The sequence below is a fragment of the Lepisma saccharinum genome, chromosome 4, assembly GCF_977018435.1.
Source record: "Lepisma saccharinum chromosome 4, izLepSacc3.1, whole genome shotgun sequence".
NCBI lineage: Eukaryota > Metazoa > Arthropoda > Insecta > Zygentoma > Lepismatidae > Lepisma > Lepisma saccharinum.
Window position 1 is genome coordinate 37,477,276 of NC_139232.1, and position 13,072 is coordinate 37,490,347.

Consider the following 13,072-nt stretch of genomic DNA (forward strand, 5'->3'; position numbering starts at 1 on the left):
GAAGATTATGTATATCACATTCAGAATGTGCTATTCAAATTAAATACAATTTTCATTTTGTGTAATAAGTAAATTTTAAATCAGATTGGGGATTTTACCATTGTAACACCGCAGTTCAATTTTATGTATCGTTATTGAATCCAATATGGGCTCAGTTTTTTGATAACAAAATTTTTTATATTTTATTTGCCACAAATATGCCTCTTCAATAATGTGTAATGTGAAACTCTGTACTCAGTAGGATCGAAATTATTGTGTTAATGCTTCCTCTCATTCATAATGATAATGTGACTTCCCCCCCCCCCCCCATCTCCACCTCCAAAGAAGTTGGTTCTTTTTACCCATGTAGTCAGAAATCTTAATGACCTGGAAGTCCCAAGAAAGTCTGGAAAATCAACCCATGAGTTTAAAAAGTTTTAGAAAAGTACAGAAAAATCAAGTGTTTTTGTACTTTTATCCTTTCAGAATAAAAATAAATTACATTTTTTTTCTTGAACCAACTTCTTGGTGGGAGATATTCTGAATCAATATCTTTTTATAGTATGTGTTCATTTATTTTGAACATGTTTAATAAAGTGGATTCTCTTGAATATGAACTGCAGTTTATCACTTAAAACTAGGTTATTACCATTTTAGATTAACAGAATTGTCTGAAAATTTGTAAAATTACCTGGAAAAGTCAGGGAGTTACTTTTGCCACAGTGAGTGGGAAACTATGGTAGTACAATTAATTTTGTTAATGTTACTTGGCCAAGTGTATCGTCCTCCACTTGGGCAAAACAGTCCTTAAATGGCATTTTTTTTTGTAGTTTTCTGGTACAAGTTGCTCTGAATATCATTGAGCTTCATACAATTTCCATCTATAACTGAGGTGTTCAGGATCTTTACCCTAACATGCCATTGTTATATAAAATGCAGTTTTTTGTTACTAAAAATTTACAATATTTTGTAGGTACCGGACAACAAAGGATATCTCTCTTCCATTCCGTGTTATACCTCTGGTGCGTGAGGTAGGCCGCACGAAGATGGAAGTGAAGGTGGTGCTAAAATCTAACTTCAAACCATCACTGCTGGGACAAAAGATTGAAGTAAAAATTCCCACTCCTCTCAACACTTCTGGAGTACAGCTGATTTGCCTGAAGGGAAAAGCTAAATACAAGGCATCAGAAAATGCCATTGTGTGGAAGTACGTATTTTTCTCATACTGTGTATAAAAGAGTTGATAGTTCATGGCAAGTGTTGTTAAATTTACCAGCACAGTGGTCACCAGGGGCAGATTTTTACCTATTTGCCTATTTTATTCATATGTAGTAAAATATAGGCTTTAGTGTTGCATACATAAAGTTTCATGTTTCCACGTTGCGAATTGGATGTTTCTTTTTGATGGCCCGCTGCCTTCATTAACTGAGGATATTGTCATTTGGCACGTACCAGGTACGGTTAATGAAGGCACTGGGCCATCAAAATTTATCAAGAAACATCCAATTCAAAACGTGGAGACTTGAAACTTTATGTATTCAGTACTAAAACCACGTTTACTGCATCCACCATGCATAGGCTTTCGTATTTTAAATTTGTTCCTGCCGTTTGGAGTTGAATAGTGCATTTTTAGTGCCTATAAATGCCTATTTTGTACAATATTGCCAAAACTTGTCTGAATTTTGTTACTCCTGCCTTTTTTTTTCTTCCAGCATGCTCTTTTGGTACATTACAGAACACAATGTCTTGTTTGTGTTGAACTGAGAAAGTAGCATTTACTAGATCGGACATAAGATTCTTAAAATTCCAATTCTTCTTCATCAGGATAAGCGACCTGGATAGCTAGTGGGTGACACACTTCGACAATGAGACACCAGTCAGATGCCAACCCACCCCCATAGCTGTAGGCTTCATTCCATTGTTGTTCACTCATTTTATTCATTTTATACAAGTTTCCAAGACCACAGATCAAGTCTAGTTCATGGTGGTTTGAATTTTTTGGAATGGAGATAATGTACACAAAAATATTTTCTTTTAATTTCTTTCATACTAAAAACAACATTCATTAAACAAATTGTGTCTGGCAAATTATTTAAAGGGGTTCCATTTCTGGTTAAAGGATTTAGGGGTTACTCTACCCTCTCCCAAAAAACTTGGTTGTACAATGTACCCCTTTATACCCATACCTGCACCACTAACTGTTACCATTTCTTTGCTGTCTACACCCTTCACAGTTAATTAGCACTTACATACAAAGTGTAAGTGAAATATGAAGGAAGACTCTCCAAGTTATAAATTGTCAACTGATTATTTTCTCGCTCTAATTCATGTTATTTCCCCTTCGTAGAGATTCATTTTTTAAGCACACTATAACTTTGTTTGATTGTGTTGCAATGTTTTAAATGTACAAAATAAAACTTGTTTTCTCTGTGCAAATAACTGTGAAAGTCCGAACAAGTGTTCTCAGGGTACCGGCCAGGCTAATTCGGCATTAGAATCCAACATTTTGAGCACATAACATAGCACTCATCATCAGGGAATGTTGATTGGAGACCAAGTATCAGGTGAAATATATGTGCATTAAGTGGCGGAGCCATTCTAAATTCCAGTATTTGGTGGATTTCAGATTAGGTGTGACTGAGTTGGAGTCCCACATTCAATCAGCAGTCCCTGATTGGATGTGGGACTGCCACATGTACACATGTGGTTGAAATGGATGCCAATGCCAAATTAATCTGGCTGGTACCACTTGTTCACATCACATTACCAGGAAAGCTACAATTCCACAAATGTGCATATAAATTATTCAGTGCCATTCTCAAGAGTACAAATGAAAGCACATTTGTTGCAGTTAGAATTTGAAAGAAGTGGTTACAACATGTGCACAAGAGACATGGTACGGTTATGGCCTGTCGTTCATTCACAATATAGCCCATCGCCAATCTTATTCAGCAGTAGTTGTAGGAGTAGCTATGCCCATCACTCGTCCAGAAAGGGTTAACAGCCATTGTCACAGTGTGATATCGTTTTATTGTATGGCTGGTTACAATGTTGATCATGAACGTAGACTATAAGAACATGCATATACAAACAAACAAAAAAAGCATCATAAACATTGAATTCATGCCACGTGTCAGCACTGTTGCATTAACTCTGAGCATAGTCGCAACATGTAACTTCTTCTGTTACATAGACTTTTCCAGCTAAGAACTTTTCCTTCCCTGAAGAAGGATCAAGGTTGATCTGAAATTTGTATAATGAAAGGAAAGTATACATGATGAATATTCACTAGGATAATGTAATGAAAAATATCACTAATATTTGTAAGAGTGTGTCTAAATTTAAAGGAAAATGTCAACATGAACATTATCTGATGGTTGTATAAAAAAAACAAAAAACAATGATTTGTTTTAAAATGCCATAGTTTTATTTCAACTGCAATTTGAATACAAGTAAAAAAAATAAACAAACAGATTTATACTCAAGCATCCAGTGTCCTTAAGGATACATGGACAAATATAATGAGTACCTTTTTTACAAGGATACATACAGAAATGGTTTTTGCTTAATTTTCGACATAGTCACCCTGCTTTTCAACACACATGGTCCACCTGTCCACAAGCTTGCGGATGCCCGCCACAGAAAAAACTTTTTGGCATGGCTTGTAACCATATTTGCACCGCCTCGATCACCTCATTGTCATCTGCAAACTTCTGAGCCTGCAAATTTTTTTTCAAAGGTCCAAACAAGTGAAAATTTGATGGCACCAAATTCGGGACTGTATGATGGATGTTTCAACAGCTCAAATTTCAGATCACGTATTGTATCCATAGTATGCACGGCAGGCTTTGTCGTGGAGCAGCAATACTCCTTTTGAGAGAAGTCCCCGACGTTTTGATCGTATGGCAGGCTTCAACTTGCTTACCAACATGTCACTGTATCGAGCACTATTGACAGTTTGACCCTTCTCCTGGAAGTGCACCAATATAGGGCCATTGACATCCCAAAAGATCGTTAGCAGCACTTTTCCAGCAGATGCCTCTGTCTTGAATTTTTTCTTGACCGGAGATGTTAGGTGCTTCCACTCCATCGATTATCTCTTACTCTCTGGTTCATAATGGTGCACCCAGGACTCGTCTCCTGTCACAATTCGATGAAGAAAGCATCTCCTTAACGAGCATAATGGTCCAAGTGCTCCTGAGAGATTGTCTGCCGTGGACGCTTATGAACACTCAACAGATGCTTTGGTACCCATCGGTTACACACTTTCCCATAGCCAAGGTCATAATGGATGATATTGAATGCAGATCCATGACTCATGTTGAATTCCACGGCAATTTCATCAACATGACTCGCCTATTGGCACGGATTTGCTGGTCGATCTGCTGTTTCACTGTGTCAGTTCCCACGCAAAGTGTTCTCCCACTGCTGTTCATCACTCACATTTTGTTTTGCATTTTTGAATCTTTCCACCCATTCATACACTCTCCCCTTACTTAAACACTTGTCTCTGTACTGAACCTTCATTCTGCTGTAATTTCAGAAGGTTTCACTCCCTCTGACTACAAACAACTAATAACACTTCATTGCTCTTCTTTGGTGCAGCGGAGCGGCCATGTTGTATGTACTACTGTGCAGGCCCAAACTGCTTGATCGTCCCGACACCTATGTGGCGTATTTCTAAGGATCCATTTTGTGTCCAGTGATATAATTTATCATTGTGCATCAATCTCCCTGAAAGTTATAATAAAATTCCTGTTATTTAATGACTGTACCTTGTAGTTTTTAAAATAGTTCCTTTCATTTCTCTCTGCTTTATGAACTTATGGACAATTATTTTTCTTTAATTTTTTTTTTCAAGTATAATAATTCAGACTTAATTTCTGAGTGCTCTTTTCTCTTCAGAATTAAGAGAATGGCGGGAATGAAGGAAACCCAGTTATCTGCTGAAATAGAGCTGCTAGAAACTGACACTAAGAAGAAATGGACAAGACCACCAATCTCTATGAATTTTGAAGTAAGTATTCCTTCCTGTAGATTCCACTTTGAACACTAAGTACCAGAAGTCTCATCAATTTCCGCTGAAGAGATATACAGTAGAACCCCAATTTTATGTTCTCGAATTTTACATTTTCCCACATTATATATTCAAATTTGATTGTCCCACTAGAGCAAGATGCTATAAAATTTTCCTCGATTTTACATTTTCCTGCATTTTAAGTTTTTTTTAGTGTGGCCCCCTGATATACAAAATTTACATTCCACTGTACATACTAGAATATCGTAGCACTTTATAATTTCAAATTGTTATGAACATTAACATGTAAACATTCCATTTCAAGTACATCATATCAGTCTACTTGAGTTATACTTAATTTACTTGTTGGCTTTGTTTTGCCAAATGTTCCAAGATTTCCATGTTAGGTTTAATACCATTACTTCTAACAATTTTTAACAAAAGAAACACCAAACAAACTAACAAGTACAAGATATTTCATAATATTGTGGGGTACAAAGATGAATTGCATGTGTGTTACCAGATTTAACTTGAAAAGTGCAGGGTATTAGAACAACTCAGTTTTATTTATTTATTTATTTTGTACATCTACAAATGCTAAGTATGCACACCAGAGCAGGTTTGAATCCCGGCCTGGCATGACTGTTCTTTGTGATTATTCCTTCATAAATTTCATCATGTCATCACTCATTCTCATCATCGCAATTAGCCAAAAGTGGCAGAAAAATGACGCTAAATAATAGATAAAATCAAGACATATTTTTACTAGAAAATTGCCCATATATGGAGCCAAAGAGAGACTAAAAATTTGAGAACGAAGCATTATAATCAGGGTTGACATTTTGCCTTTTTTCTTTTTTTTTTTTTTGCCAGATGAAACCCAATAAAACCTGGACAAAACTGGGTTTTTCAGCTTATGTTAATAAATATATGTATTTTAAAAGTGAAATACATTTTCCCTGATAGTAATATATTGGAACATTCAATTTGTATTGTTTTAGTTCATTGAATCAAAAACTAATTAATATTTTCTGTTAACATCGTTAACAATTGACAATCAAGGTCTCTCACACCTTGAAATGATTAAACTAAAAACATACATAACCCATGCCGCAATAAACTATTGAGGGCCTAGGCCTCTCTACTGACTGCCGGCTGCTCTACCACCTGATCCTACTCTGAGGTGGGATATTGTCCAACCAGTTACGGGGTGACGTGTGCTCACCACGACGAACTCCCAGTCGTCGTCGTAGGTTTTCATGACCAGGTTACGTTACTCATTCGTAGCTCCCCAATTTTATCATAATGGTGAGTGTTCACCAGTCTCATACACAGGCCAAAATCTCAGGAGAAAAGCTGTGACAATTCCCCAAGGAGACTCAAACTTGCACATGTCCCATAGCCAGAGCTCAAAGCATGACCGCACAGCTTCATTGCGGGACAAATAATTAAATAATCTAAAATACTATGTTCTGAAAAATTTGGCCAACAGTTTGAATGTACTCTTGCTGGATGGCGTAACAGTTAATAGATCTATGATCAATTCCCAGTTTGCAATACTATGCTAATACTCTAAAGCTGTGGTGGTTTAGTCAACCTCTGTGGCAAAGTGGTTAGCAAAGCACGCTGCAATGCCAGAAGTCCCGGGTTTGAATCCTGGTTCAGACTTGGATGTTTGTTCCAATGATAATACAGAGAAAATAGAGGAAATTGACGTGTGAAAATTGAGAAAATAGAGAGAAAAAGGGGGGATACTACTGCTTAGCGGTATTACTTTTATTACAAATGTAAAATAAAAAAGGAGACAGGCTGGCTGACTGCCATGTAGAAGACCCGGGTTCAAATCTTGGGGTGGATGATCTAAGGTTAGAATTTTTCTGGTCTTGTCCCTGCATAAAGCAGCTCTGGAACACACCCAGTCTCAAATCAATGGGTCCTGGGGGGTAAACGCAGCCAGAGTTTAGTTGTGATCATCACATCACCTCCGAGATCAAGAATATGTTGGACCCTACCCCCATATCCCCTGAATGCACCTTCATGTCACGGTGCTATATGCACGGAGAACTTTACCTTTACCTACTATACAACATACGGTAGCTGCACACACACTTTTAAATCTGCTTCAATACAGTTTGTTCACAGTTGTGTTTTCCCATTATTTTTGTGGATGTTTCAAGTTTACACATGTTCCTCCGTGTATTAACCATGCCAAAATTATAAGGCTGACATATTTAATTAATTGTCTTGACTGATTTCATTCAAATGGAATACCCTATTCATCATCCAAAATATCTGGTTGCTATGAAACTTACAGTTCGCATGGACAAAACATTAGTGGTCCCCATTTGGATCCCAACATAACATATCGCTCTGTGGGTTTTACGCACAGGTGGAAAATGGAAATATACAGGGTGGCATTTTAATGGCGCCCACGGACCACAGATTCATATAGAGGACATCAAAACAAACAACTTTCCTCCGAAATATTTTTCTCGTTGGTGCCTCGATTCGACACTACAGACGTTCAAAATATACCCTTTTGCTGCCTGGATGCTGGTAACCCAACACAACATTTGATCATATCTGTGACATCATTTCTGGCGGCGAAACAGCGTATGGCAGGGTTGCAAGGAAAACACAAATTTTGTGAAAAATAACAAACTACCAACCACATTATTAGCTGTAAAACGAAGCAAGAAACGCATCCAGTAGACATCATAACCTACCAGCCAGAAGATCAGCAGTCATCTTAGGGGAAGGGCCAAGTGCACCAACGATATGAGAAATGGTAAAAGCGTATTCAAAATGAAGAGTCAATATCGGATTTTGTCTCAGCCTACATGCCAAATATCAACAACAATAAATTTTATTGGACTTGCAGCTTACACGTGGCTGTTTACGCCCAGCTACATGCCAATTATATTTGCAAATCTCATATCAAGGTTGATATCTACATGTTTGTGTCCAGATGCCTTGTACTTTTGTGCTGATAACGGAAGTATCCGAGGTTCACGCTGTTACATTACGGCTAAAACACGTACAACCACAATATCAGGGTGCAGGGTGTATGATATAAGGGTTGCCAGGGGTGTAAGTGAAAAATGTTAGAAAACATCAGTGAACTATAAAAAAACGATGAATGTAATCCTTTTTTGAGTCAAAACTTTTGTTTTGCCCTTAGATGAAACGTTTCCGCCTTCCCACTATATTTCTGGACATTCACTGATCTATATTTCAGCAATCAATTAAGGTTTACATTGAAGTTTAAGGTAAATTATTATTAATAATAATATTATTATTAAATGCATTTTGATACCGTGCCAAAGAACCGGCTTCGATACTTGGTGGAGCATGCATTATTCGTATAATTGTCTGAAAAATTGTAACGTTATTCGTAATCTGTTATATTAAAATAAGATAATTCTTAGTGTTTATTTTCCAGGAATATATTGTATCTTCCCCCTCCCCGTATCAGATCTACTCTACAATAACCAGAAAATCTACACACTGATATTACACTTTTCAAGAAGCAGTTTTTACAGTTTTCACATAACAAAATATAAAATTAATATTTTAAAATAAAAACTTCCACGAGTTTTCTCTCTGGCTATGGGCCTCCCCGATGGCACAGTGGCAGCGTCGTTGCCTTGTAATCAAGGGGTCCCGTGTACGATACCCGGTGGAGGCACAAGTGTTTTGGATCCCACTTTAAACTGTAGGTCCAGTCCCGATTAGCCTTACTGTGCATAAAGTGGACTTAAAACACCAAATCAATCAATCAATCCCCTCTGGCTATGGTCCTGTATCCTCTAATTAGTCGATATGTTCAAGTTATAGTCTATGAAATTAAATTAAGATTTACATACCAAATATACTTCTCGAAGGAGGGGGAGCGACGTCCCACTTGCACCGTCCCATGGTGCCGAACTTCCCTAAAACTTCGAGTCTATTTCCACTGTTTAGTACCAGGAGAGCAGGAGTGCAAAGAGATTTACAGTACAGTGCTTCCTAAGTACTTTTCCATTTGCCCAGTAGAGGTCAAATTCCCTCCCTTACACTAGCGTCATATTTTGGTTACGAAGGAAATTACTTTCTCAATCTCAGTCTTGTCTTGACCTGAAAATATTTTTCTCGTCTGCTCTTCGAAATATGAAATCAATTAAATGCATTATATGAAATTTCATATGGAATTTCACTGTATAGATATAAAATTACTACGCAGATGGGATTGATAAGAACATATATTATGATCCCAGTGGAGGCACATATAACGCACAGTGGATCGGATCCCACTTAAGACTGCAGGTCCAATCCCTATTAGCCTTTCTGTGCATACAGTGGAATTAAAACAATAATTCAATCGATCAAACATATGTCATGTTTCATCTGATCCTCCAAAAAAAAGCACGAAATGAGTATTGTGTTAGCCTGAACGAGAAATACTTGAATCAAAAGACTGATTTAAAAGCCCTGCCTATTTCTAAACGAGGGTATTAAATTCAGTGAAATGTACTTAGGGTCAAAGTACTTATGTAGGACAACAAAGCCCTTACTATGAAATTCTCTGTTTTACCTACCTACCCCCATATAGTAACGTGAAAAACCGTCAGGCTGAGCATCTATTGACTGTATGCCAAACACAAGAAGAACATTACCAATTTCAAGGCGAGCCTATCTCTTCATGATGCAACTAAGCTTAACTATATTGACTTAAATTGACTCTAGACATGTTGGATTACAACGCCTTGCCATTAAAAATTTCATATTGTCCCCCCCCCCCCCCTTTAGGGAGCGCTAAAAAAGTGGAGAAATGTATCGAAAAGCAGATATCAAGGTCGGCCTATTTTTATATTATGGTATTATAATTCATCAAATGTACCTGAAATCAATCTTAAGTATGTCGCACAACAGGACCATGTGAGAGAAACCAATAAAATCACCTATCTACCCCCTCAAATTGAACTCCGAAGTCATCACTTTGGACGCGTCAGCCTGAACTAGAAACACTTGAAGTGAAAAACGGATTTAAAGTACCGGCCTATTTCTAAACGAGGCTATCAAATTCAGTGAAATGTACTTAGGGTCAAAGTACTTAATGTAGGACAACAAGGTCCTTACAATGAAATTCTCTGTTTCACCTACCTACCGCCATACAGTGACACGTCCTTTCCCATTGCACAAATATTTATTGTTAATATTTATTGTTATTAATTATCTTTTCTTGTGCAAATGTTTATTGTTCTTTAATATTAATTTCTGTAATTTACCTATCACTGATAATGTCAGGATAGTGACTAACCTGTATATAATTATCTTGTTAAGAGCTGTTGCCATGGCAATTACGAGTGTCTTTTGTCTTGACTTAGGAGTTCGGGCTTCGAGTTTTAAAGAGTGGTTAAGTTGAATTGTAAGGAGCTGTTATTTCTTTGACTGAAGTGGATTTTATGCACATAAGTATTTATTTTGCTAAGACGTAAAATATAATTCTTTTCTCTTAGCGAAAACTTGACTTTGATTTGTTTTGACCAACGAACGAAGAGAGATATTACCCCATACCCTGAGAGGCATCACGTGTATGCTTTCGAGTCTTTCATGTGAACTTATTATTTGTTCTTTTAGTTAAATCATGTTCTTTTGACTAAAGAACATTTCAATATTTTGGCGCAACAACGCGGGGCTCGAAATCTGTTGTTTCGTTAGTGGTGTTCACTTTTGTGTGTTCGTGAAGAGTAATTGATTTGTGATTGTGATGGAAATTCTGTGCTAGAAGAATATGGATAAGAAGATGTTGAGAAGTGCAAGTAAATCGTCGGCTGAGGAAAATGAATCTCCAGTGCAGTCAGTTCCAGTTACAGCAGACCTGCTTTCTTCAATACGGATTATGTTGGAGGAAAGTACAAGGGCTATGGAAACTAAAATTCAGGGAAACATTAGAGAAAGTTCCAGCAATCTGGAAGCAAAGATCCAAGAAAACTCCATTGCTTTGGATTCTCTGGAATCAAAAATTAAGGAAAACATTAGAGAAAGTTCCAGCAATCTGGAAGCAAAGATCCAAGAAAACGCCATTGCTTTGGATTCTCTGGAATCAAAAATTAAGGAAAACATTAGAGAAAGTTCCAGCAATCTGGAAGCTAAGTTTCAGGAGAATGTAGCCATGTTGGAATGCAGTTTGAACTTAAAGTTAGAGGAAAGTGGTAGAAATCTGTTGGAATCAGAAAGGCGCTTAGAAGAGAAGTTTTCACAGGGTTATTCGAAACTCAAAGAATCTGCTTTGGAGATGGGACAGAGACTGGACAATGTGACTGTAAAAATGGAAGAAAATCAACAGAAGATAAAAGAAAGCATTTAAATAGAGATCGTTAATTTACGTCAGACATGTGAAGCAAACTCTCTACAAGTGGAATCAAATGTGCAAAAAGAAATTGCCCTGTTGAGAGAAGAGGTTGAACAATCTCAGGGTAACTTTCGTAAGGAAATCGCTGAAGAACAGAGCAGTTTCAGAAAGGAAGTGTTTGAAAATGTGAATCACCAGGTAACTGTTATCACAGACAAGTTAGAAGATACCATTAATCACAAAGTGGCAGAGAAACTTGCTGAGAATATAAATGAAACCGAGGGATACCGAAAAGCTGACGAAGAATGGAGGAAAATAGTTGAAACTAAACAAGACAAATTTTCCTCAGATGTTGGTCATATCTGTAGTGAAACTGTTCATATTTTCTGATCAGCTGAATAGGTTACAGATCCAGACGAACTCTGATCATCCTAAAATCCACCGTGTTGATGAAGGTTCTGGAAGATCGACATTTTATCCCATCTGTTCAGATGAAGCTTCAAACCTACAAGGAAAAACCTCACGGAAAAAGAGGTACAAGAAGATGAACGAATCCAGTTCCTCAGACAGTGAATCAACTGCTCGCAGCCGAAGAAACAGAAGAGAGCCTTCTTCACGCATTGTACACACTGGGGTAACTCCTAGAATGGCAGACATAAATTCTATGAGAAAGTTCGACGTCAATATTATCGCTACTTCAGCTGAAATATATTTAAAGGAATTGAATACAAACGTGGAAATTCTACAGATTCCTCAACATTATAGGCTTGAAATCATTCCACGTTTGTTAACTGGAAAGGCCTATCACTGGTTTTATTCGCATAATAATGATTTCCGCACTTACTCTGATTTTTGCAGAGAATTCAAGAAGCGGTTTGCTTCAACAGAAGCGAAAGAGAGAGAATTGGCGTCTGTGAGGACTAGGCGGTACAATAAGCAGAATGATAACAATGTGGAGGAATATGTTTGGTCTGTGTACTCTGCCTATAGGAATCTGAGTAATCATTACACCGAGCAGGAAGTAGTTAACCTAATCATCGGACAGCTACCTTTTAGAGTAAAGCAATTGTGCTTGGCTCATGCTCCGAACACCGTGGATCTCTTATCGGATTTTGTTAAGAGATATGAGCAAGCAGAGGAACAAGATGCTTGGCGGTCTACATGGAGACGAGAAACTGACTCTCAACAAAATAGCAGAGATGTTCAAAGAACGTCTAGAATTCGCTTAGTTCAGCAACAAAATAGGAGTAACCCAGCTGAGAGTCCATACCCTAGAAATGGAAATAATTACCGTCAACAGCGTCAGTTTAGATCACGACGAGAATATCGAGCTTCCAGAGGTAATCCTAACGATAGACCGTATCCTAACAGCGGGTTTTCTTCGCCAAGTCAACAACGTTTATCTCCACCGAGAGATAGCAATAATGCTCCCGGAACTCAAATGACGAGCAGTGGCGTGCAGACAGACATTGTTGAACCATATCCCAGCGTTGAGCAACAGCGTAGTGTGGCAGTAACGAGGAACTTCTGTTGGGATACCGGATCTAATCTTGACCAGGTGCGGGATTTTACCCCTCGCCTAGCATAGAACTATTCTTTATGTTAAGCTGTCTCGGAGGGAACTGGTGGCAAGAAGAAAGATTTTAGAGTCTGGTGACAAAGATATTATGCTGATGTTCGTACAAGTCAGAATTTACTTGTACATTAAGGCAGATCGTCAGTATAAAAATTCAGTGAGCTAG

General features: G+C 37.7%; 1 protein-coding gene across 1 annotated transcript in view; it reads left to right on the forward strand.

Moving 5' to 3' along the window:
* Positions 1-13,072, forward strand: part of AP-2mu (adaptor protein complex 2, mu subunit) — a 78,933-nt gene that overhangs the window by 44,746 nt on the left and 21,115 nt on the right. Inside the window, exons 6-7 of the mRNA XM_083121631.1 lie at positions 953-1,186; positions 4,885-4,996. Coding sequence (XP_082977757.1) covers positions 953-1,186; positions 4,885-4,996 — 346 coding nt within the window. The remainder of the gene's footprint in view (positions 1-952; positions 1,187-4,884; positions 4,997-13,072) is intronic.